Source organism: Vipera berus (genome assembly GCF_964194415.1).
Source record: "Vipera berus genome assembly, chromosome: W".
Lineage (NCBI taxonomy): Eukaryota > Metazoa > Chordata > Lepidosauria > Squamata > Viperidae > Vipera > Vipera berus.
Window position 1 is genome coordinate 56571551 of NC_138210.1, and position 27604 is coordinate 56599154.

The window sequence follows — 27604 nt, forward strand, 5'->3', positions numbered from 1 at the left end:
CATTTTCTGTTTCGTTTAATCCGCTATGTCACGTGACATTGCGAGTTTGACATGTCTGTGCTAGACAGATTGTGTTTGTGAACAATATCAAACTTTTCTACAGTTCGGTAGACCTTTTCCTTTCAATCCAACTTGGACAACCATATTATGAAATAACCTCAAGCCTTTCAATTAGGGAACTATGGTCTGTGAAGAGTGGGATCCTGGATCATACTCAACCATGATTTGCTTAAACATGGTTATATAGTAGCTTAAGTTCGGAGAACAAAGAAAGCCTGAAGTTTATTACTCGCTTGCTGACTTGTTTTGTTTTGTTGATTTTGTCATTCATTGGATTATTTTAATCTGGGCTTTTTGATTTAACATTTTAGTGGTTTTTATGTTTTTTCCACTTTTGTACAGTGCCACTGGAATTGTGCAGCCAATAAATTTAAAGAAATAGAATAGAATAGCATAGAAAAGAATAGAACAGAACAGAATAGAATAGAATACAGAGTACAGAGCCATAACCCACTGTACAAACCACAATAGCTGGTTTCACACTGGGATGGAAGCTAAATGATCCTACATATGAAAAAAACAACACATTACAATGGTTGATATGGTCCTTTCTTTCTATTTGTACTTTTAATTTGAGGGTAACTGAACAACTACCTCTAAGAAAATCCTAAAAAACATTCATAACATGAAAGGCATCCCTCCAACCCTGTATTCTGAACTTTGGCCCCAAGACCCAATGGGCAGACTAGCCTAAAGCGCTAATCCAACACTCATATGTGAATACATGTGTCTGAATTCGAATGCTTTATTTGAATGAACAGATTGTACTCTGTCCCCCCAGGTCTTATCACTCATCCTCCATTTTAAAGTGTTTTTATCCTTTTCCCCTTATCTTTTTCTTGTTTTACGCACATCCTAAAGAATCCTGGGAACAGTAAAGCATAAGTCTTGTTTGATTAGATCATGTTGTCTGTGAGTGGGGGATTAAAATGCTATAGCTATGGGCAGCATACTTTAGAATTGAAAGATCCAAAGTCACTTGTATCTGAAACTTTAGATAAGTCTTTCTCAGCCTTATCTAAAACTTCGGAAAGCAGCTGCCAGACAGAGTCTGAATTCACGCACCAAGCGACAACAATAAAGAGATTTGTTTGGTTTTGGCTTAGATGTGTAAACCCAGCCCTTGTGGTCAAGCAAGCTATGTTTATGGCCCTAGTCCAATGTATGAACTGTGATATTTTTTAAAAAAATCAATATTAAAACAAAACCGTGGCTTAAAGCATGTGTGAACATAGACAGTTTTCACCAATTGTCTTGATTCTGTGTCCTGATTTGCATGGCACGTTTTACTGAATAAATGAACGGCTTGGCACATTTTTACTGAATAAACGAACGGCTTGATTTATACAAACCTTGCTTAGCAACCATTCATTCAGCAAGTGTTTGAAGTTACAATGGCATTGAATGAGGAGACTCATTGCTGGTCCTCTAAGCTGTGTTTTATAATTCGTGTTTACAACCCACAATGGCTGCGGTGATCAATTTGGTTTAGTAGTTAAAGCACCAGGCTAGAAAGCAGAAGACTGGGAGTTAAAAGTCCTGCCTTAGCCATGAAAGCCAGCTGGGTGACTTCAGTCAGTCACTTTCTCTCAGCCCAATCCACCTTACAAGGTTGTTGTGCAGAAAATATGAAGAGGAAGAAATATGAGGTACGTTCATTCCCTTGTGTTATTTATAAAGCAAAGGCAGGAAATCAATCAATCAAATCAGATCAAATCTAGGCCAATAAGAGACTTTTATTTCAATACCTGGTTCATTCCATCGCCAACTAGATGCCTCAGGAAAAATCTGTAGACAACAGTCCATTCTAGTTTTCAGCTATTGGCATTCAGCAAGGATTATTAGCCACACCAAGATAGTATTTATCTGTAACACTGCTTGAATTTTAGCTGGTACTCATCCATGAATATTAGCTTGTGAGATTTCTTTCAAAGTGTCTAAATGTTCTAGAAATTATCAGTGCAGGATCCGATTATACACATGTTACCTGGTCCCAGCACTTTCAAGACGTATATAATAACAAAGCTACCACACATTATTCCTCCTCCCAATTCGTTCCCCGACCAGCATTTTCCTGCCGTTGTGGCTGTGTGATTTCAGTCTTCTAGGTCCCGCCCCTTCTGCCTCCAACCCCGCCCCTTCCTCCTCCCCCCCCTGTGAAACTGAGTCACTGCTGCTAATTTAATTCCTCTGCTTCATTCCAAGGATTCCAGAGGAAAACTGTCACCTTTCCAAAATACCACGAAGGCCTGTTGCTTCTTTGCGTACACTACCACATCTTAGATCTTTTTTTTTCCCCAATCCTAATGAGTGGGCAGGAACTTCTTGGAGGAGCCGAAATTAACCCTGTTAGTGGAACGCTTCATTATTCTCTCTCACTCTTTTTTTTTCCTCCCTTGCCCTCCACAACTTTTTTTTTAAAATAAAGCAAAGTTCAGAGAAAGTTTTTCCTTCCCCCCCTTTTCTCCTCCACTAGCGCACACAAAACCAAGCTCTTGAGTGTCTTCTGAAAGTAAGTAAAGACTCTTTTTCCCTTCCAATTCATCCTTCTTTTTTTTTAATCAGTGATTAATCAGATTCTTGCTGGGAACGAGCCCTGTTAGAAACGACACTGATGGAAAAAAAATATATGGATTCTGCTGCGGAGCGGGAAGATAATACTGCCATTAACTTTTTGTCTTTACGGGGTGGGTGGGTTAATGCACCCTGAGTTGATATGGAGTTAATTTGAATTTAAATGCCAGGGGATATGGTGGGCTGGGTTTTTAAGGACGTGTATCTGTAAGAACTGCTGTTTTTATTAAATTTATTGGATGTTTCTAAAAACCAGCTTTTGTCGCCTAATTACGAGTGCGGGTTTCCAAGAGCTTGTTCGCGTGCGCTCTGTATTACTTTCGTTCTGCGTTCTGTTTACGTGGGAAAAAAACGTATTTAAGACAGTATGAGAAAGCTTGGAAGTAAAGTTGGAGAAAAGGTTCAGTCATTTGTATGCACGGATTGTGTACCTGGGAGTTTTTCTTTGTCTGGAGAAAGGGGAGGGAACTGATAATGTTTTGTCTTTAAGCCAAGAGTTCATTAGTCTGAGTGTGCAACAGTGGCGGCGGGTGTGTGTGTGTGGTTGTGGGAGGTTGGTTCGGCAAACGGGAGCTGCTTTGATAGTTTCAATGGAGGGTGTATTAAGTTCCACTGCTGATTACATTTGATCGAGTCTTGGAAAGTTGGGTGGTAATTCAGGAAGCCCCCCCCCCCCGCTTTACAATCCTAGCTGGCACCCAATAAAAATAATCAGAGCAGCAAGAATAATATTTATTATTTGTGAGTTCACATAATGATAAACTTGAGGGGGGTGAGGGAGGACAGCTAAAACAGTGGGCGTCTCAGAATTCAGAACCATATTAACAAGTTGAAAACTTTTCCAATGGAAGGTGTATTAAGTTCCACTGCTGATTACATTTTATTGAGTCTTGGAAAGTTGGGTGGTAATTCAGGAAGCCCCCCCCCTTACAATCCTAGCTGGCACCCAATAAAAATAATCAGAGCAGCAAGAATAATATTTATTATTTGTCAGTACACAAATAATAAAATATTAAGGGGGGTGAGGGAGGACAGCTAAAACAGTGGGCGTCTCAGAATTCAGAACCATGTTAACAAGTTGAAAACTTTTCCAATTGTAAATCATAAAGACGAAGCGTTTAAAAAAAACAATTCAGTGAACCACAAAGAACCCGTAATCTGGATCCATACAGGCTATAAAGCAAATGTAATTTCTTGCATTTGGGGGGGGGGGAGAAGGAAGTCCAAGTTCTGTTGAAGACATTCTGTTGGGTGTAATTTCCAGGGATTGTATTCTATGCCAGAAGAAAACAATCGGGGAAAGTTGGGGGGGGGAAAGGGATCAGCGTTGCTTTTTAATAGAATTCAGGGATTTATCAATAAGTAAACGTTAAGTTCCATTCCTAGTGATTTTTGTGCATGATTCAGGAGATCTAGTCATGTGCCTATTTTCTGCCTACTCATTTCTACTTGTAGTTCTGAGTAAACAGAATTGCCAGCCACCATAGACAAAACCCCATTTTATAGCCAGGAATACTGAGGCTCCAGTAAATGTGCAGATATAGGTCAATAGCCTCTGTATTGCTGTCTGGTTAAACCTCAGGGCTTGGAAAACATTGACAATATACAATAGTCATCTTGGAGGTCTACTAGTTGATCCTGATCTTCCAGTTTGGTATCTTTGTCGGTTCAATTTCCCCCATGATGTTCTGACAGATGCTTTCATCAAAGTTAGGAAAAGATTTTAGAACGGTCTAGAATAGAAAGACTGTTGTTGTTTTTTTATGATGCACCCTGAGTTGATAGCAGGGATTTTTAAAAAGAGGGGAAAGGTTTTCCAACATTGGTTTATTTTGGAATATGGGTAGCATCCGCAACATTTCTATGATACTCTCCAAAGTTTACTCTCATTTTGCAGAAATTAACATAGAATTATGTTTAGGTTGTCATGTTTCATATGTTAGGTTTCATGTGAAGATTGCTAATGTGAGTGTGTGGTGCTCTCTTCATTTGTAATGGTTGCTTTTAAAGGAGAGAAGGCGTAATTAACTCTGTGTGTGTGTTAACTCTGTGTGTGTGTGTGTGTGTGTGAAAGAGAGAGAGGGAGGGAGATTTGGCTACAGCAGTTTCCATTTGCACAAGACCTTGATGTGACTTGTTCCAAAAACAAACATGACCTTTCACATGGGTGCTTATGTTACTCAAATTACAGGATAAGGCTGGGGCCCATTACTGCTCTGTGGAGGGCACAAGCAGCCTGCTTTTCTTAACTTCCCATTTCTTAATCTATTAAAAAAAAGAAACCCTCCATAAAGTAAATCAAAATACTGCCAGTGTCACAATTCTGCATTACGAGTACCTGGAGTGATCTCACCTCTATGTTTTCCTGTTCTTTGTTTTATCTTTGTTTGCAGACTTGCTGTAGCAAGAATATAGAATTAGGGTGGCAATTGGTGTCATCTCAGAATAATTGACTCATTTGTGTAGTAAAACCCTTCAGCTTTGTGCTGTTGCAGCTGTCGTGTACACTCATCTTCTTTGGCAATTACTAGTTTAGGTGTATATTATGATGGCACTTACGGAGCCCAATTTGGCATTGATTTTCTTCCCGTTTGTTTTGATATTGTTGCTTTGAAAATATTTATCCATAAAGAAGCAAATCCTTGCGCCTTTCAGGGTTCCCCCCCCCTTTTTTTTCTTTGATAAGCTAAGTGTTTGCCGGGCATCCTCTTTTTGAACTCACTTTTTTTTCTGTGAGGGACACACAATTACCTTTGTTCTCTTTCTATGGGTCACTGCTTCAGAACTAGGCCTCTTTCTGAACATCACTTATGTATTAGTGGTTTTGAGATTGCAAGGATAGAAACAGGAAATCCAGCTGAGTGGGAAACACTCCCTGGAAGTGTGAAGTGGAGTTGTGTTGGAAGGGGATGTTCGTCAAAATAACAGCTTTCCTCCCTAACCGTACTTGGAAATTTGATTCTCAAAAGCAGGGGGGAAAATCCAAACAAATCAGTTGTTTTATTTTCCACAAACCTATGTCCTTGGCTGGGCTCTGAGGAAGCTGGGGGCTGTTGATTAATCTTACACCAGGGAAGTAATTTAGTATTTTGTAAAGTAATCATAATAAGGTAAAAAAAAGGTATTTGTCTGTTGCTGTTGGAGCCTTGCGGCTGATGAAGCAAAGGAAACAAGAGGCCCGAATGCTGTGTGTAAAAAGAAAGGAAAATCCGATCAGAGATGAAAGAACTAACCCCCTTCCTGTCTTTAATGAAAGATGTAATCCAGGCTGGAGAGCTTCTTTGTCTTGTGATGAACTGTGTTCCAGAGGTCATCTGAACTGGAGTAACCAAGCAGAGAACTGGGTTTCAACTTGACAAGAAACAGCAAAGGTTGGGAGTGGGGGACAAAGCGAAAGTGGGTGGCCCTTTTGTTTCTTTTTTTTGAGGGATCTAGTTTCTCTGGAGGAAGCTTAATTAGTACATGTTGGACTTCCACATGGAAAAGGGAGTGGGGGGGAATTGATCTGCCCTTTAGAAAATTGCTTTTCAGATCTGTTTCATTTCCCAACATGATACTTTCTGAGTGCCAGCCTCAGGGATTATCAAAGAGCCACTGAAGGCTCGTTCCCTTTTTTCTAGTAATCTTGAGTTAGCTTTGATAATTGTTTATTGATAAACCACAGTCGATTGGTTTTATATTATGCTAAGCCATCAGCTGTGGTTCACAAACACAAACCAATGCTTCAATTCATGTCTATGCAAAATTCTTGGCACTCATGGATCACCCCAAGAGGTATCGGTAAATTGGAGGTCTTTATGTGGGTGCTCCATTATTGGAGGTTTTTAAGAAGAAATTGGACAACTATTTGTCTGAAATGGTATAGAGTTTCCTGCTTCAGCAGGGGTTTGGACTAGAAGACCTCTAAGGTCCCTTCCAACTCTGTTATTCTGTCCTATTCTTTTGTTCTAATCCACTTTTTTTTTAAAGAAAAAATCTTTTTGGAAGCTTGTCTCTTTAGCACTTGTTTGTTTAACTGGTAAGCAGAATTTTTCCTGCTTCCTTCCGGCACCCCATATAGAATTGTTATTGTTACACTCCTCAGCACTTTCTGCAGTATAATTTATAGTTTTGGCTGCCGGCTCAGTGTGTGTAAGGAATGCTTTTCCCCAGGGGTATTTACAGATCCACAGAGTGAGGTAAAAAAAATAAAAATCAAGATGGCAGCCATAGCAGTGTAATAAGATTTCCGCCTGTTTTATGTTCAATGATGCATGTAAAGAACGGGTGTGCTGTGGTGGCTGCTATCCTGACTTTGCTGACTATATGCCCCCTCCCTTAAGGATGTAGGAGAAGTGAAGGAGAAGGTCACCCATGCCTTGGTTACCTCCCGCTTGAATTACAGGTCGTTCTCGTCTTACAACTGTAATGGAGCTTGCCCAATAAAGTCGTAAGCCATGACAGTCATAAAGCGGGGTCACCCACGTGACTGACCCAATTGTAGAACATTTTTGTGGTAGTCATGCTACGGTTGTTAAGCAAACCAGTTGTTTGTTATGGGCCTGTTTTGCCTAAACCCAGAAGTAAATGCCAGGCTTGGGCAAAAACGTCATTACATGTGGTCATATGACCAGAGGACACTCCAAACAACCGTAAATGCGGGCCAGTTGTCAGGCTCCTGAAATGTCAGTTGACCTCAAGGGGGTGGAAGGGCAGCTGTTGGACTTCAGAACTGAGTCATAAGTCTGTCATAACTTCAAATGGTCATTAAGCGAACAGTCGTAACTCGAGGATTACCTGTAGTGCAATGTGCTCTATATGGAGCTACTTTTGAAGACCACTCAGAAGTTACAACTAGACCAGAATGCGGAGGTGCACACAGAGCTGGATGCCCCTGGATTTGTCCATATAACAGCGGTCCCCAATCTTTCTGGCTCCATAGTCTAGTGGGGGGGGCGGGGGGGAGGACAGTTTCTCACATGCAACCTAGATCCTGTGTATGCACAAATGAAACTTTGCCACCAGTCCATGGACTGGAAGTTGGGGATCCCTGCCATATAATATTTCTGTTGCATGAACTGTACTTGCTCCCAAGTTTCTTCCAGGTGCAATTCAAGGTGATGGTTATTACCTTTAACGCCCTATACAGGTAATCCTCGACTTACAACTTCAATTGAACCCCAAAATTTTCTTGCTAAGCGAAACAGTTGCTAGGTGAGTTTTAACCCATTTTGCAACCTTTCTTGCTGGAGTTACTAAGTGAATAGCTGCAGTTGTTAAGTTAGTAACACAGTTGCTAAGTCAATCTGGCTTCTCCACTGACTTGCTTGTCAGAAGGTTTCCAAAGGCAGGCAGTCATATGATCCCAGGACATTGCAACTTGCCATAGATGTTAGTCAGTTTCTAAGCATCTGAATTTTGATCACATATCCGTGGGGATGCTGCAACAGTCGTAAGTGTGAAAAATGGTTACAAGTCACTTTTTTCAGAGCCTAGGTCAAACTTAATTTGAAGTTTAGTAACGGATCATTAAATGAAGAGTTGTAAGTCGAGGATGACACAAGGCCTGGTTATCTACAGACCACCTCTCCTTAAGGATATCTACTCTTCCTACCAGATCAGATAGATGGGAACACTCCTAGTTTAACCACCCCCAACCTTCTGAATAGCATTTAAAACTTGGCTTTCCCCCCCCCCCAAATGCTGGCATAGGGTGAGGCAGGTGAGAGGATTTAATGAGGATGTTGGAAGACTTACTTTGGTGCCAGGTTTTTAATGTTTTTGTTTGTAAAAGATTTGTGTATGATGCTCTTTTTATTGATGTTGTTTTAATTGTTTGAGATTGGGAGCCACCTAGAATTTGACATAAGATGGGTGGCTATATAATTTTTTTAAAGTAAATAAAGTATATTTTTTTAGTCTGCATTTGAAGGTGCCTCTGTCTGATTTGTGATCCAAAGTTCAGTTGCAGCTTGATTTTACTTTTATTTCCAATCACGTATGCCAGTAAAAAAGGTGTATATAATGGAATATATACCACCCCAATATTTGCCAACCCTGCTTATATTAGACAAAGTTAAAGGAAAATGGGAAATTGACAGAGAAACCAAATGGACAAATTTATTTGGCTTTCCAATCCAATTAGATTTCCCTGATCACCCATTAGAGCAGTATTTCTCAATCTAGGCCCCTTGAAGATGTGCGGGCTACCTACCACCAATTCTGGTTAAGGAATTCTGGGAGTTGAAGTCCACACATCTTCAAGTGGCCAAAGTTGAGAAACAGAGCATTAGAGGCCTTTTTTCCTACAAAACATATCTTTGTGCTAAGTGTAATTCCAGACTACCCTGGTGTAAAACGTGGGTAGGCTTCAGGCTTGTAAAATGGCCTTTGTTGTCTGTTTATACGTTTCTTTGCTCTCCTGAGGTCAAGAATCTACCAACTTCAGCTAATGGTTTGAGTAATACACGCTTGGAATAATGTTGATCTCCAAGCCTATGTTTGGCATAAGAATCAGAACCAGCACTGAATTGTGTTCCATCATTGACACTGAAGTCCACTTCTGGTTTTCCAACAAACATTATTAATTGAAGAGCCTAGAGTACAGATATCAGCAGTAACTTCTCTCTGTTAAAATAACTAGATGTCAGAAGCTATTATAATCTGAGAACTATACAAATATCTAATAATAAAGGTCACTGTAGTTATGGGCTTCTTCTGAGCTAGACTGAAAAAGGCTAGCCTTGCAAGCCAACCTATCTTACCCGGTTGTTATGAAATTATTCAGTTTGTTTTTTTGCAATTTGACTGTCTAAGAAACACAGCAGGACACAATATGTAGGGCAGAATCTAAATATTTATATTGGATTACACATGAGAATTTAAATTTGCCTGATTAAAAAAAAACTTTGCCTCTGAATTTATAGTTACCTCCAGTTTCAACTCTATGGATGTAAAGATATGTCTGAAGATCCTTTTTTGTTGATGACTTTAGAACTGGTTATTTAGTTATTTCAATATCTGTCATTATTGCTCATTCATACATTGATTAGGTGGTTTTCACAATGGGCTCAACCTGCAGCTGACTTTGGAGATAATCTAAAATTGCATCTAGTATTAAACATGGCACTAAGATTAGTGGCAGTATGATATGTAAATTAAAGTCACTGCATCACTTGTTGTTAGGCTTCCATGCTGAATTCAAAGAGTTGGACATTCTTTAAAGCAATTCCACAGCATCAGGATATATCAGCCAACACCTGCTTTGCCACAAAGAAGAGGGAGTCAAGCTATTCTCCCAAGCACCTGAAAGCAGGACAAGAAGCAACGGATGGAAACTAGTCAAGGAGAGAAGCAACCTAGAACTAAGGAGAAACTTCCTGACAGTTAGAACAATTAACCAGTGGAACAACCTGCCTCCAGAAGTGGTGAATGCTCCAACACTGGAAGTTTTTAAGAAGAGACTGGACAGCCATTTGCCTGAAATGGTATAGGGTTTCCTGCCTGAGCAGGGGGTTGGACTATATGACCTCCAAGGTCCCTTCCAACTACTTCTTCTTCTTCTTCTTCTTCTTCTTCTTCTTCTTCTTCTTCTTCTTCTTCTTCTTCTTCTTATTATTATTATTATTATTATTATTATTATAAATGCAACCCCCCACCTTGTCACAATTCCCCCCCAAAAAAGGTTAAAATGCTTTAGTTTTAATACATCTTCAGTCCCGGCTGAGTGTAGGTCAAAGTTAATTTTTATTTGGAGATTAAACTTTGCTTTACTTTTTGTGATTGCTTTGCTTTTTGTGGTTATTTTTGCTGTTGTTCCAAGTTTACTTAGGATGCTTTTGGTTTTCTCTTGGGTGATTTTTGTGGGCTGCCCTGAGTCCTTTGTAATTAGGGTGGATTGTAAATAGGAAGGAAGGAAGGAAGGAAGGAAGGAAGGAAGGAAGGAAGGAAGGAAGGAAGGAAGGAAGGAAGGAATTTTTTTATACCATCAGACACCATCTTCCTATTTAAACAAAAATGGTGAAAAAACAAGGTTGTCACTCAGCATCTAAATTCCTTGTTGTCTTCCTAAAACAGGAAAACAGGCCTGTTTTTTAAGCCTGGCTGGGCTAGTATAAATGATGCCAACTCTTATGAAGGTCCGGCTCTTAGCCTATCTGTAACCCAGTGCTCTCTCTTTCTCTCTGTCTCTCTTCACTTATATCAGCTTTGCAAATGTTATGTCTTTTCAGAGCCGCCGCACAAAATCATTTATCTCTGATGTTCTTGGCTTTGGACTCTCAAATGATGGTGGAGTGCAGTTCCATCCTCCCCAACCAGCTCCAAATGTGTGATCAAAGCAATAGTCTAATAAAACTTGGAGACCCAAACTGAGGATGCATGGAGAGCTGGTTTTCCGTTTTTTTTTCTACATTCAGTGCCTCTTTTTTGACTATGCTGGCTGAGAGTGATAGGATCTGTAATCCAATGGTAATCCATTGGAATCCTCGGCCTACCACAACTGAGTCCAAAATTTCTGTTGCTAAGCAAGACAGTTATTAAGTGAATTTTACCCCATTTTACAACCTTTCTTGCCTCGGTTATTAAGTGAATCCCTGCTGTTGTTAAGTTAGTAACACGGTTGTTAAGTGAATCTCATTTCCTCATTGACTTTCTTGTCAGAAGTTAGAAAAAGTGATCAGGTGACCCTGGGACCCTGCAATTGCCATACCTCCAAATTTTGATCACATGAGCTTGGGGATGCTGCAACGGTCGTTAAGTGTAAAAAATGATCCTAAGTCACTTTTTTCAGTGCGGTTGTAATTTTGAATGATCACCTAACGAACGGTTGTAAGTCGAGGACTATCCTCTGTAGCTAGAAAAAGATTAGATTGGAAACGTTTCCTTAAATGGACCGCTTTCCTTTTTGCTGGTGTTGAATTGGTTTGCGAAGCCTTAACTCAGATTCAACATTTCTTCTGCTTCTTTGCTCCTAGGTATCTCTCCTGGCATTGTAGAGCTTGGCAGCTGGGCAAAGGAGGCCAGCCCCTCCAGAGAGATGGGGGATGCTGGGGAAAAGGGTCTGGATAATGATGCCGAAGGAGTATGGAGCCCGGACATCGAGCAGAGTTTCCAGGAGGCCCTGGCAATCTACCCACCCTGTGGGAGGCGCAAAATTATTCTTTCAGATGAGGGAAAGATGTATGGTAGGTAGACATGTGAGCCTCTCCTTCCTTATCCCTGCATTGAGTAGGGGCGGACTAGATAGAAGTTCCCTTCCAACCCAATGATTCCCTGTGGAAATGATTTAAAACAATTAAAAAAAACATGTAAGATTGGGTTTATTTTGAAAAACAAGGAAAATGGTTCTAATCTCTCCAAAAAGATAAAGATAAATGCAAAGTCGGATGCAGATCATATTTGGATGGCATAGTCCTGAATGCAGTGAAACTGTATACAGTGAATCTTCTAATCTTGAGGCTCTGCTAAAGACAAAACAGAGGGAATCAGCGGCATTTTAGGATTAGAAAGTTGTTTCTCAACCTTGGCAACCTTAAGACATGTGGACTTTAACTCCCAGAATTCTCCAGCCGGAAGCGTGAGTGAAGTTAGAGCCCAGTACATTTGAATGTGGGTGTGTAGAAATGTGTTGCCTTGGGTGCTGGGAGTGTTTGTTGTGTTTTTCATGATTTTATTGTTATGTGTGCCACTCAGAATTATGGTACATGACATGTGCAGATCTATCTATCCATCCATTCACCCCTCATCTATCTATCTATCTATCTATCTATCTATCTATCTATCTATCTATCTATCTATCTATCTATCCATCCGCCCCTTGTCTGTCTATCTATCTATCTGTCTATATCTATCCATCCACCCGTCTGTCTGTCTGTCTGTCTGTCTGTCTATCTATCTATCTATCTATCTATCTATCTATCTATCCATCCATCCATCCATCCATCCATCCACCCCCTTGTCTGTCTGTCTGTCTATCTATCTGTCTATATCTATCCATCCATCCATCCATCCACCCATCTGTCTGTCTGTCTGTCTGTCTGTCTGTCTATCTATCTATCTATCTATCTATCTATCTATCTATCTATCCATCCATCCATCCCTAACCCTAAAATCTGGGAACCTAATTATCCAAAAGATCCAAAATTTGGGACACCTGACATCCCTCTGGTAATGTAGCCATTTGGTTTACCAACAATGGCATGGCCAGACCGAATGACCTGCAAAAGTGTCCCTGTCCCACACGGAGCTCAGAATGGCAGATAATATTCTTGATTTCCCAATTGTTTTTCTTATTTTCTCTTTTCCCATTTTTTTTTCTCTTGTCTTGTAGGTCGTAATGAGCTCATTGCCCGTTACATTAAGTTGAGGACTGGGAAAACACGGACAAGGAAACAGGTAAACTAGAAGGGTTTGGCAGGGAGTTATAAGCCACAAGAAAAAAAAACCTTGAGAGAGTTGGAATGAAATCTGCCGCCATTTCATGTTTTGTCTCTCTTTGAATCCTTTCTCAGGTCTCCAGTCATATCCAGGTGTTGGCCCGGCGAAAAACACGAGAGATTCAAGCCAAGCTCAAAGTGAGAGATTTCCCTACCACTTTTGACTAATTCTTGCTAAGCTTATACATCCATCCTTCTGAAAGAATGACTCATAATGATTTGGGTGCATGGCTCTGTATCTGATAAAAGTATCTACACTCAGTATGCAAGCAAAATGTCACCTTTTTTCCTAATCTTCTGTACCCACCCATCCCAAGGCAGGTTGAAAGGGTCACAGCAGATAAGGAAAGAGATGGTTTCGGGTGTATGGGTTGGACTGCATTCCAGTAAATTATTATTATTATTATTATTATTATTATTATTATTATTATTATTAATATTAATATTAATATTAATTTTATTTGTATACCGCCCTTCTCCCGAAGGACTCAGGGCGGTGAACAGGGCAATACATGTTAAAAAGACAGAATACAAAAATTAAAAAAGATTAAACAAGTGCCCAGAACTCTTAAATAGGTTAAAACACATTTAAAAGTAATAAAAACCAACCCCATCCCATCAGGCCAGGCCAGCTTGTTCAAATGGAATATGTAACCTGACAAGGATAGGATGAAGTGTTAGAAATTTGAATTACAATTCTCAGGTAGCAAGGAATGGAATTTAGTGGAAGGCATAATAATTGGGAGAAAAAGTTAATTGCAAATCTGGAGTCCTAGTTTTCTTGAGATGATGGGATCTCTTTTGATTTTGTTTAAATTTTTCTGAGGTGATGTAGACTTTTTTTTTAAGTGTCTAGGCTGGAAAGATTCTAGATACAATTCTTGACTGTTTGCTTTAATGAAGGGGTTGAGGCTAGTGATATCAAACCCACCCAACATGACATGATCTGAGAATACCTGAAGCTAAGCGGGTCTCGGTTTGGTCAGCACATAGATGGGGATCCAATTGTGAACCCAATGTGCAGCACCCTGAATTCCATCATGGAAGAGCTGTCAGATAACTGTTAGCACAACACAGTGAAAAAGAAAGCTTGGAGAAAGAGAGTACATGAGTGGAGCCAATTTTTATAACAGAATAAGCGAGGGACCTTGGAGGTCTTCTAGTCCAACCCCCTAATCAGGCAGGAAACCCTATACCAGTTCAGACAGATGGTTGTCCCAATCTCTTCTTTTAATCCTTCAGGCTCCACATTTTACACAAAGTTGCAGACCAGCAGATGTGAATTCAAAATGGCTGTCATTTTGAATGCCTTTAAGCCTGTAATCAACCGGGCACTGTAACCCACAACAAATTCAAAATACAGTGCCAGGTTTCAAGCACCACATGGTAGTCTTCTAGGTCTGATCAGAGACAAGCATGTATTTAGCTTTTACTCAGTCAAATATAAGAGATGGCTGAGGCTGGTAATGAATAGAGGAGTGCTAGGAACAAGGAAGGAAGGAAGGAAGGAAGGAAGGAAGGAAGGAAGGAAGGAAGGAAGGAAGGAAGGAAGGAAGGAAGGAAGGAAGGAAGGAAGGAAGGAAGACTTCTGGATATCCCAGAATGACACTTGTCATAGGAAGCCCACTGCAATTTCAATGCACGCAAGGTTTCCTTGGTAGAGTAATCCATGCAGAAAGGGCAACCTGAGTTCCTAAAGCAAAAGAAATGAACTCCTAAAATACAGAACCTGTCTTTCTTTCCTGCCTCACTCTGCCGCCCAGGATCAAGTGGCAAAGGACAAAGCACTTCAGAGCATGGCAGCCATGTCTTCTGCTCAGCTTGTTTCGGCCACTGTCCTCCAGGAGAAACTAGGCCTGTCGGAAGCCCACTATCCACCCAGCAACACCACCGTAAGCATATGTGTGTGTGTGTGGGGGAAGGCTGTGAGCTGGGATTTCTCTGAAGCTCTTTTCAGGGGAACTCTCATGCTGCAGATTTCAGATTGGAGTTTGTGGCAGTTTAACCCTTGGTTTCCCCTGAAGAATCTGGGAAATTGTGGTTTGGGGAGCTTCCAGGAATGTTCTTCCTGAAAAGCATTGTCTGAGGAAAGACCAGGTTGTCAACTGATCTGCTTAAGTAGGACATTTGTCTGGTGAAAGAACTCTCTTTATTTAGTTATCTGACTCTCTATAGTCCTTGATTTTCGTTATATGCCTCTACTTGTAGTCCTCGACTTACAACAGACCCCAAAATAGACACTTCTGACCTAGATTCGAAGTTCTGATGCCTAGTCCCCCACTGCAGTCACATGATCCTATTTTGGGCGCATGGCAACCAGCCCATATTTACAGCTGTTTGCAGCATCCCATGGTCACATGACCACGATTTATGACACTTTTTCCCCCCGGAATCTGGCATTTACTTCCAGTTTCCAGCACAAAATGCCCAGTGAAGACAATGGATTTGTTTAAAAACCATGGCTTTAATGATCACCAGAAAAAATGTTGTTAAATTGGATTGGTCATATGATGACCCACTTAATGGCTGGCATAACTTATGACTGTAATTCCAGGCTTAATTACAATCATGAATTGAGGACTACCTGTAGCTGATAAATTGGCATCAAGTTTATCAGAATATTTTTAAGCAAATAGCACAGATTTTCTGATATGCCTGTATCATAGTAGGTGTTCTCTTTTATTTATGTAAGAGAATGCTTTTTCTAACAGTGTTTGCAATCTATAAAACTTACATGCGTTCCCTTTAAAAACAAATCATCATTACATTGAATCACGGACACTGTTTTGGTCAATTAAAAATATTTCCATATTTGCAAAAGAGGTTTGGTTTGTATTATATAGTATAGGAATGGTATGAATATTTTAAATAGCAATAGACTTATTTAGACTTACATACCGCTTCACAGTGCTTTACAGCCCTCTCTAAGCGGTTTACAGAGTCAGCATATTACCCCAACAATCTGGGTCCTCATTGTAACAACCTTAGAAGGAATGGAAGGCTGAGTCAACCTTGAGCCAGTGAGAATCAAACTGCTGACAGTCGGCAGGATTAGCCTGCAATACTGCATTCTAACCACTGCGCCACCAGGGCTCTCTCTTTCTAAATGTTTTTTCTGGTTTCAGCAATCCACCGACTTTTTCCATTTCTGGGCAGGGGATGTAAACCAAGGCCAATCTACTCCAGAGTAAGTTTTGGATTAATCTTTTTGCAACTAGCATGTTCATCTCTATCTTTGGCGCATTTTCTATGGAAGTGCTAGATTTCAATTCTTTCAATGTGTCCTCCCTTTCTTCAGTATCAAGCCCATCCTCCAGCCGCCATATCCCATCACACCAATTGCGGCATCACCTGCTGCTCCAGGTAAGCATCATTACTATTTCCATCGCCCATTTGTTACTTTACAGGTAGTCCTCATAGAATGACTATCTGTTCAGTGAGTGCGTTCAGTGTTACGATGGCACTGAACAAGGGGGAACTTGCGACAGGCCCTTGTCGTTGTGATCATTGCAACATCCACCCAGTCACACGATTGTGATCTGGATGCTTGGCAACCAACTTACAGTTACGATGTGGCAGTTTCCCGTGACCACCGTTTGCAACCTTCTCTGCTATCTTCCAACAAGCAAAGTCAATGGGGAAGCCAGCAGGAGGTCACAAATAGCAATTCCATGAATACGGGATGCTGTGACCATGTTGGGATTCACCTAACAACAGCAACTGGGATTGCCACAAGTCAATCCGGTCATGTAATGTCACTCTCTGTAACTGTATTGTTGCTGGTCCCAATTACCATCATTAAGAAAGGGCTATCTGTACTACTAAAATGGAGATACGTTCCATTAGCCACAGGTCTTTTTCTCTTGGCTTGTCAGGTTATCCCACCACTCCAGGGAGGGGCTCTTGTCTCCCCACCACGACTACCTCTTGGCCGGGAAGTCATATTGGTACAGAAACACTGCGACTGGTGGAGTTCACTGCTTTTGTGGAGCGGCAGAGTGAACGAGATACGGTAAAAACGGTGCACGTGTGTTGCCCTTCAGTGCTCCCTTGCTGTTCCTATCTGTTGGAATAAACCTGCCTTAAAAAGTTTGAGGAATGGTAAAAACTGACTATAATAAGATCGAAGCTAGAGAAACAATGCTAGGTCCTGCTTGGTGGTGAAACTCGGTAACCGATTTGGGATAGTAACAAGTCTTTCTACCAAATGCTCCAGAGTTATTAAGAGAATAATAAGAACAAAAAATTAATCTTTGCTTCATCCAGAAAAGACCGGATAAACAGGATAGACTTTATGGAGGAAAGATAGGTTATCACGATCAGTTGGAATGGATTGGGAATAAAGGTAAAATAACCAGATGAAGTAAAGATCGAGTTTTATCTTTAAGATGCTAGCAGGTCCATTACCATCTGGAGGTCAAACCTGAAAAATTGTACGGGGTAAAACCTAACTCTCTTAAATTTGGCAGGAAGTTTGGAAGGAAAAATGTTAGCTTAGCTCTAGGTAATAGGTAAATGTATTTATATGTTATGCATCATTTGCTTAACCATGATTTATCGAATGCATCATAAATAGTTGGTCTCACCCAACATATTAAGGCAATGTTTCTCTATCTTGGCAACTTGGAGACATGTGGACTTCAACTCCTAGAATTCCACATTGGCTAGGGAATTCTGGGAGTTGAAGTCCACATATCTTCAAGTTGCTGAGGTTGAGAAACTCTGCACTAAGGTCTGAAAACATGGATTTCAAACAAAAACGGCTGGATTCATACAGATACAAATCCAAGGTGCAGACTTCTGACTCTCAGCCTCTATCTATCTATCTATCTATCTATCTATCTATCTATCTATCTATCTATCTATCTATCTATCTATCTATCTATCATCTGCTGATTCAGCAAATTTATCTGGGGGAAAAAAACCTTTCATCTATCTCATGCCCACTTGGTGGAGCAGTGGGCTAATGCCTCCTTAAGTAACACCAGCTGCCTGCCATTAGTGCAGGTTCGAGTCCCACCAGGCTCAAGGTTGACTCAGCCTTCCATCCTTCCGAGGTAGGTAAAATGAGGACCCAGATTGTTGGGGGCAATAAGCTGACTTTGTAATAATACCGCTTGGGGGCCCCCGAAAGCCCTAATAAGCAGACATATAGATAGAATGAAGGCTATTGCTAAGCACATTGATTTGTGCTTCTTAGATTGTAAGCCGCCCTGAGTCTTCGGAGAAGGGCGGGATATAAATGGGATTTTAAAAAAAACCAACTTAATTACACTGGAAGTTCAATCCAGGATGTCTGAGGAGTTCCAAGTTGGAAAGGCTATGCCTATTAATGACAGTCTATCAGGGAGATGCCATTGTATGCAGATCTTGAAATTGCTGAGTGACTGTGTATAAGGTCTGCCATACATCAGGATAGTCCCAATCTTGCACTAGCCTAATGCTCTACCAGTAAACAATATCCTTGTTCTCCGTTGCATCTTTGTATACAGAGGGGACACACTTTCTGGTACGGTTTGCCTGCCTCTCAACAAGTTCCCAAGAGCTTCCGAAAATGGTTTGTGAGATGATGCAGCCCTGACTTGGCTTTCTCTTCTCCATAGTGTAAGCAGCAGCATCGTTTCGTTCACATTGACCCAACACCCACCTCTGAGCCACCGCTGGAGATGGTGGACGTACGCCAGATCTATGACAAATTTCCAGAGAAGGGAGGTGGACTGCGAGATCTGTATGATCAAGGGCCTCCTCATGCTTTCTTCCTGGTTAAATTCTGGGTAAGAACTCTTCTACTCATTGAATCCCCAAATCAGGGGTCTTCAAACTTGGCCCTTTTATGACTCGTGGACTTTAGTGCCTGGCTGAGCAATTCTGGGAACTGAAGTCCACGAGTCATAAAAGGGCCAAGTTTGAAGACCCCTGCCCCAAATCATCAGGAATGCAAGCAGGCTGTGCTGGGAAACACTTATGATCAGTGCTCAAACCGTGTGTTTGGTTGGTATCAGGAACCAGGTTGCAGGGGTCAGTGGATAAGATTTGGAGCGGAGTCCGCAATTAACCTGATGTATTTCAGATGCTTAGCAGTCTAAATCCCATCTGCTCTGATTAGTATGGCTAGTGGCAAGGACTTGTAGGAGTTGTAGTTCAAACCTTTGCAAGTTGCTTATCCATGTTTCAGACGTTCAGAGCGGGTAGTTGGGTCATATGCGGTAGGTAGACCACATTTGAGCCCAAATTTCTGTTGCTAAGCGTGACAGCAGTTCAGTGAGCCTTGCCCCATTTTACGACCTTTCTTGGCACAATTGTTAAGTGAATCACCGCAGTTGTTAAATTAGTAACACAGTTGTAAAGTGAATCCGGCTTCCCCACTGACTTTGCTTGTCAGAAGGTCACCCAAGGGGATTGCATGACCTCAGGACATTCCAACTGTCATAAATATGAGTCAGTTGCCAAGCATCTGAATCTTGGATCACATGACGATGGGGATGGTTGTAGGTATGAAGGAACAGTCCTAAGTCACTTTTTTTCAGTGCCGTAGTAACTTTCAGTGGTCACTTAGTGAACTGTAGTAAGTCAAGGACCACCTACATCTGAAAAGAGTCACCCCACATCTCTCAGAATGGCTTGCTGCAATACACACACACACACACACACACACAGACATACGTTGGTTAGCAGTAGCAGTCAAAAACTAAGCTAATGAATTAAAGAGCTCCTTGTTGGTTGGTGTTTGACCTCAGTACAAATCCCTTTTCAATTACAGAGAGTGGCAATCCTCAAGTCTTACTCTCTCACAGCTAGTAAATTAGAAACAGGGAGGCTTTATCAATATAGCTGTTGCGATTTGGATTCTGACCCTGTGTAATTATAAGTCACTTTAGACAGCTTTAAATCAAGAGCAAATATTAGAACTGTTGGATGCATTAAAACTTTATATTGCCTGCCCAGCCACATACTTCCGCTTGCAGTATAAAGTGCTCCAGGTCACGTCTTCATGTTCAAAACAACATCATTATTTTTAAAATCAACAACAGCTGAATGTAGTATTGTTAGATATTTATCATTTGTGCTCAATACAAATCAAAAATAATTCTTATTTATTCTTTTATTTACACTTTATTTGGATTCTGGGGTGTACGCTGTCCTTCCATATAGCTAGTCTTCAACTTACAACCATGTGTTTATGGATAGATGACAGATAGATAGATAGATAGATAGATAGATAGATAGATAGATAGATAGATAGATAGATAGATAGGATAGATTAGATAGATGATAGATAGATAGATAGATAGATAGATAGATAGATAGATAGATAGATAGATAGATAGATAGATAGATAGATAGACAGATAACCTTTATTGTCATTTTTTTACTGTGGGCACAATAAAAATGAAATTTAGTTGCTTGCTCTAAAGTGTACACATACATAACACACATTTAAGCATACTATAAACAACATACGTATAGACCTACACCGTTACATATAAGTAACATATAAGTATTAATCACTGTCCATCTTGAATACATAACGGAAGGAGGAAGCTTTAGAGTTCACAAGGTTAACACTGTATGGAACGAAACTGTGACCGAATCTAGATGTTCTGCTGCGGATACCACGAAGCCTCCTCCCAGAAGGTAACAAGGAAAACAGGTTGTGAAGAGGATGTGTAGTGTCCCAGACAATATTGACTGTTCATAGTTAAAACAGCACTGGAAAAAGTGATTTATGACCCATTTTCAACTGACCCTTACGACAGTTGCAGCAGCTCTGTGGTCATGTGATCAAAATTCAGATGGTTGGTAACTGGCATTTATGACTGTTACAGTATCCCGGGATCATGTGATTGCCATTTGCAACCTTCCTAGCCAGCTTTCGACAAGCAAAATCAATGGAGGAAGCTGGATTGTGAGTTAGTAACTGCAATGATTCGCTTAACAAAACTTGCAAAAATGGTTGTAAAATTGGCCACGACTCACTGAACAACCTCTTTGCTTAACAATAGAAATTCTGGTCCCAATTGTGGTTGTAAATTGAGGATTACCTGTATATTCTAGGAAAATTATAAGTAAGGCCATTAAGATGAGCAATTTCTTTTTCTCTGCTGTTTGCTCCCAGCTTCAGAAATAAATAGATGCGTTGCTTAAATAACTGGGGATGTCATTTCACTACTCTAGAGCAGGGGTCCCCAACCTCTAGGCTGCGGCCCATTCCTGGGCCGTGACCTATTCGGAATGGGGTCGCACGAGTGGCTGGCTGGAGTACGTACGCATGTAGCTCAAGTTCTGCAAGTAGCGGGCTTGCCACTTGCTCAAGTTCGATCTGCGTGCGTACATGCCACCACTCGTGCAAGTCAAGCTGTACGCACGTGCATGGCCCAATTCCCCTCTCCCCCCCACCCAGCCAGGCCGCCAAGCTGCAAAGGTTGGGGACTGCTGCTCTAGAGAATAACACTCACTGATCTTTTCCCACCCTTGCATCAGTCGTTAAAAACAGTTCTGATTCTCTTTTTCCAATCTCTTGCTCTAGGCTGACCTAAGCTTTTCCCTCCTTGAAGAAGAACCTGGAGGCACAGGAGGGGCCTTCTATGGGGTGAGCAGCCGATACGAGGGCCCACGGGCTCTGACTCTCAGTTGCACCTCCAAAGTCTGCTCGTTTGGCAAACAGGTGGTGGAAAAACTGGAGGTGGGTGTGGTGAGGGAGGAGCTGTGAGACTGAGGGCAGAGATGAGGGTGGCCATGCTGGGTCAAGCCATGGTGGGATGCGGGGAGCAGAGTGTTGTAAATTTATGGCTAAGAAACCCAGCCATAGAATTTAAAGGTTGTTGCATGCAACCATGCTAAAAAAACTGCCTTGTTCCAAATCTGACTACTGTATTTGGCCTGTTAGCACAACAGCATTATCCAGCCTTGGCAACACTGACATTCTCCAGCAGAAAAATTGAAGGAGATAGGCAGTATTGTCAAAGTCTGGAATATCTTACCCGATTCAGTTGTTTCAGCTACTAACTTTCACAGTTTTAATTCTAATCAACTTCTGTGGACCTCACCCCATATTTAAGAGTTTCCTAAGGGGGCGTGCGTACATGCACTAGCATGCCTATCATCCCTGTCACTAATTTCATTTTATTTTAATTTTTTCATTTTGCTCGTTCGAATTTGTAATTTTTGTTTGACAAATAAATAAAATAAAATTAAAATAAATAGAGATGGAGATCAGGGATTTTCTCTCTGTGTTCATTGGCTAGAGGCAGAATCCAAAGTAGCACTTTACAGGTTTTTGGAATCTGACTTCCAGTGTTGGCAAAATGAATTGTGGTCTGGAGGGACCACACAAAGTTCCATCTTGCCTGATCTTAGAAGATAAAGGGAAGAGTGAGGGAAATAATCAACAGGAGAAAAATCACTAGGAAATCCTCTGAGGATCTCCTTGTAATTCCTTTTGGCTTCCTCGATCCTTCTCGAGACAAGGGTAACTTTCAGGATCTGCAGGAGAGAGACCAAAACTACGGCTACTTTTCACACTGCGAATGTCTTGGTCTAGGCCGGTCTTTCTAACTCGTGTGTTCTTTACTTGTACTGGAGTTGAATTCCCATAATCCCCCAGCCAGCAAGACTATAATCCATAGTGGTTGCTAGCTTTAGGGTGTCATACTTAAACCAGCCCTGGTATTGAATATGACTTCTACATAATAATCTCTTTTTGCATCGTAAGCAAGCAAAACCCCAGGAACAGATTCATTTGGGGTTTGCGCAGGAAAGGCTTTCAGAGCAAAGGCATTGCTTTAAAAAAACTAAGCTCAAAACCCACTAACTAGTAAGAGTTTTAGGCCCTATATGTATGCAGGTATATTGAACTCCAGGGGTATAATGCAGAACAAGTTTGCGATTGGCCTTATGTTACAGATTATTTTTTGGCAGAAAACTTACCACAGCAAGAACTGGATGGGCCAAAATCTTTCCCCTTGGTGTGCTAGATTTTTTTTTTAATCTACAGATATTAGTGCAGTGTTTCTCAAAATGGGCAACATTCAGATGTGTGGACTTCAACTCCCGAAATGCTCTAGTCAGCCTTGCCAATTCCGGGTGTTGAAGTCCACACATCTTGCCGAGTAACACGAAATCAGATGTTTTAGTGTCGTTTGCCTGTAGAAGCAAAAGATTTGGGCTTCATAAAATTAGGCTTGGGGAAGTAAAGCTGAAGTGATTTAAGACAGTGATGGAAAAATCTGGATGAGAGATAGGCAAAAGAACTGGGGGGGTGGGGGTGTTATTGGATTTTTTTTTCAAAAAAAAGTGTCCCTGTTGTCAATGAAATTTGCCTGTATTTGTTTTTCGTTTAGAATAATAAATCTCATGTTACTTTCGTAAAATATACCAGTTTTGGAAGTAGTGATTAAGATGTTGGCCTGGAAACCAGGAGATTGAGAGTTCTTGTCTGACATTAGGCATAAAAGCCAGCTGGATAATTTTTGGGCCGATCAACAGGAGACTATGAGTTCTAATCCCACTTTAGGCACAAAAGCCATCTGGGTAATATGGGGCCAATCTCCAGGAGACTGGGAGTTCTAGTCCCAGCTTAGACATGAAAACCGGCTGGGTGACTTTGCAACAGTCACTCTCTCTCAGCCCAACCCGCTTCACAGGGTTGTTTTTGTGGAGAAAATAGGAGGAGGAAAGTTTTATATATGTTCGCTGGCTTGAATTGCTTATACCTAAAAGTAATAATGATGGGATAACAAAAAAATCTTTTTTAAAAAATAAATAGATTGCTGAAAGCATGCACATATGGTTGTAAGTTTGGGGCTTGTCTCTGATCTGTCTTACTTTCCGATTACCTGTTCCATTTCATCCACTTGATTCCCCAGACAGCCGAGCCCCCCCACTGGGCAGATGGCCGCTTTGTTTTCCGTATGCAACGTTCGCCACTCTGCGAGTACCTCATTAATTTTATTCGCAAACTACGAACATTGCCAGAAAAACCAATGATGGATAGCGTGCTTGAAAATTTCACTATCCTGCAGGTATTTCATAGGGAAAGAAATTACGGGGAGGGTAAGAAAAGAATTTTAAAGTCAAAACTATACTTCCATAGGGAAGCAATGTGGAGACAGAAATTTTTTTTTGCCCATACCTCAGTTTTACTTCAGTTTCTAGTTCTCGATGGACTTAGTTCAATGTTTCTCTACCTTGCTAACTTTATGACATACGATGGCTGGGGAATTCTGAGTCCACATCTTAAAGTTGCTATGGTTGAGAAGCACCAACTTAGTGTAAACAATTTTACAAAATTGCTACGGCTTCTTTGGGAGACTGTTTAAGCGTGAAACAAAAGTTAGTTATGCCAGTTCCTTCTCTGGGAGCGCCAGGCAAGTTAAACCGGTTCCTGAACCTCTTCTTCCTGTTGGTTTTTATGGAGTACTTACTATCTGATTATCTGATCCCCTCTTTCCCAAGCATCTCAAAATGAGTAAGGTGCAATTAAGGCTACGTCAGGGACGTTTCATCAATTAAATAGGGAGAATAGTCATTAAATGTTTTGTTGTTTTAAATATGTCCCTGACTTAATTGAGCAGATAGAAAGATATTTTATATGCTTATATAAAAACCTCAAATTATCAGTTTCATTTACTGCCCGAGAGGCATCCTGGGTTGAACAACCCCAAAGGTGCTTTCACACGAGGCGACTGGACTCTCTTGTTTTGTAAAGCAGCTCTCACGAGAGATGGATGGGCCGTTAAGGTGCTTCCAAGTAAAAGAGGCAGGATGCAGAGATGCAATCATTATGAAGCTTTATTCATCGATAGATTATATAGAAAGAGCTATATGGCATGGAAGCATCCATGCTTGTATGATAGAGAGAGAATGCATGCAAGAGAGAAAGCAAAGACGAGAAAACAAAGAGCAGCCCCTGAGCAGAGGTATTTATGGGGGGTCTCGGCCCCTCCCTAACCATAAAACACTCTCTCCAATGGGGCTGCAGGGGTCTGAGACCCCTGACTCATCAGTGGAAGCAAAGAAGCCTCTTTGCTTCCATCTGATGACCTTTTGGGGTAACTGCCAATGGCTGGCACAAAACATCTAACATGTTTTTCTTTGAAGACGTTTCGCTTCTCACCCAAGAAGCTTCTTCAGCTCTGACTGGATGGTCTTCAAAAAGAAAAAAGAAAAACAATGAAGAAGCTCCTTGAATGAGAAGCGAAACGTCTTCAAAGAAAAACAAGGAAGTCCAGTTGCCTTGTGAAAAAGCACCGTTGGGATAACTACCGGTATGACCTGGATAACTGAGAATCCCCATGGACACCTGGGTTGAGAAGGTTGTGCCTTTTTTAAGGTGGTGCTGCCTGTTGTGATTCACACATGCGCCATTGAAAATATCAAGTTTCCAGCCTTTTTTAATATGACTTTCTCCATCATCATTGAAAGTGTTTGTGAGGATGGTCACATAAAGCAGAGCTTTTCAACCTTTTCACCCATTGTACCACTTTTAGGATATGGCAACATCTGATTACCACCAGTCACCTAGCAATGTGTCAAAAACTTGATGACAAAAAAAAGGAAAAAAGTGATGAAGTACAGGTAGTCCTCAACTTACAACAGTTCACTTAGTGACTGTTCGAAGTTACAATGGCACTGAAAAAAGTGCCCCCCAAGCCACAGCTGGCGGCGCTCTTCCTCCTGTCCGAGGTTTTCATTGTTGTGAGCATTTCTGTTGAGGACTGGCAGCGGGGTGAGGTGGGGGGTGTTTGGTTTTTATTCCCCCCCCCAGCTGCTGGGTGTTTGCAGCAGGTTTGGTCACTTCACATGACCCTGGGGCACTGTGACCGTCATAAATATGAATCAGTTGCCAAGCATCTCAATGTAAATCACAAGACCCTGGAGATGCTGCAACATTCCAGCTGATCGGCGCTTCTTCTGGGCTCAGAAGCGCCAGGATCAGCACTGAGCTCCAGCTGGACCCTGGCGCTGATCCTGGCGCTTCCGCTGAGCCCTGACAGCCCTGCAGCTCCAGCCGTCTCTTGCTCAGGCTTGTGCGGTATCGGAACATTGCTATCATGTCCCCCCTCGTCCTTCTCTGCATTAAACTAGACTTACCCAATCCCAGCAGCCTAACTTAAACAACTGCAGTGATTCACTTTCTATTGCTAGAAACATATTAAAATGGGGCAAAGCTCACTTAAACAATGTCTCAACATAAATTTTGGGCTCAGTGGTGGTCGTAAGTTGAGGACTATCTGTAGTGGAATGCTACAATGCATCAGCTAATTAGGAAACACATGTTACAGAAGGGGAAGGAAATGCCAAGAGTAGCCCCCACAATTAAGTTGGGTTTCAGCGGCTACTCCCTACCATAAAAGAGACACCAGAGGCCTTGACATTACAAGTAGTCCTTCTTTTACAACCACCACTAAGCCTAACATTTTAGGCTTAGCAAAGCAGCTGTTAAGTGAGTTTTGCTTTGTTTTACAACTTTTTTTAACAGGGTTAAGGGAATTATGCAGTCATTAAGCGAATCTGGTTTCCCCCCATAGGCTTTGCTTGTCGGAAGCCATCTCGGAAGGTTACAGACAGTGGCCACATGACCATAGAACAGTTCAACTGTCATAAGTACATGCCAGCTGCCAAGCGCCCAAATTTTGATCACATGACCATGGGGATGGTACAATGGGCGTTGAGTGTGAAAACGGATTAAGTTACTTTTTTTCGGTGCCATTGTAACTTCGAACGGTCACTAAACAAACGGTTGTAAGTCGAGGACTTACCTGTACTACTTCTGTTGTGTTAATTTCCCTGGAAAGTGGGGTTAGGAGGTTAGATGCATCTGCTCAGTGTTATGGGTTGATTTGTTTCATGAGCCAACTAGGGATCTCTGCCAATAAAAACTGTTGTTCTCATTTCCAAACAGGTTTTGCGGGATCAAGAAACTCAGGAATTGCTACTGTGTGTGGCCTTCGTGTTTGAAGTGTCTGCAAGTGAACGGGGAGCACAGCATCACATCTATAGGCTAGGCCGGGACTGAGAAATAGTTTTTCACCACGCTCAACAAATAAACCCAACCAGACCAGCCATCTTCCTCTTATCTCATCACATCCTACCTAGTGGCAGGCAGAACTGATGGCTGAATTGCCAGGAAAACTGCTGACCTCATTCATACCAACTTTTGAGTGTACCGACAACCACAAAATCCAAGTGTTAGACCTAAATCCTTAAAAGGCATGTGAACCCATTGCTCACTAGACCATCTTGCAGCTGGCATGGCATGATAGCAACCATGGTCCTTTGAACAGGTGTACTTCTGGAAGAATACTCTCTGGGTCAGGTCATCTTCAGCCTGTTGAGGACAATAGTCAACCTCAACTCCATTTGTATCCTTCCAGTTCTCCTCTGACAATGTCCCATGTGAATGCTTCTCTGGGCTCTAACACTCCGTGTTACAAGAAGAAATGGCATTTCTTCGCACTCCTGTTTTGAAAGACGGTCAGGCTTCGATGTGCGTTATAACTTAATTCTCACAAACTGCTGAAGAGTAAAACCACTCCTACACTCTTACGTCAGGC

General features: G+C 41.5%; 1 protein-coding gene across 2 annotated transcripts; it reads left to right on the top strand.

Annotated features, from left to right (window-relative positions):
• The first annotated feature begins 2346 nt into the window (after nt 1-2346).
• On the top strand, nt 2347-27604 carry LOC308676100 (transcriptional enhancer factor TEF-4-like). Of its 2 annotated transcripts, XM_081341825.1 has the most exons (13): nt 2903-3034; nt 5891-6005; nt 11589-11798; nt 12944-13008; nt 13125-13187; nt 14813-14941; nt 16175-16236; nt 16348-16412; nt 16925-17061; nt 18653-18823; nt 21577-21639; nt 23915-24070; nt 26953-27604. In XM_081341825.1, exons 3-13 carry the CDS (start codon nt 11651-11653, stop codon nt 27064-27066), a joined length of 1173 nt encoding a protein of 390 aa, XP_081197951.1. In that variant the 5' UTR covers nt 2903-3034; nt 5891-6005; nt 11589-11650; the 3' UTR covers nt 27067-27604. The 2 variants fall into 2 exon arrangements, with proteins under 2 accessions (XP_081197952.1, XP_081197951.1); XM_081341826.1 differs by lacking the exons at nt 2903-3034; nt 5891-6005 and adding an exon at nt 2347-2572.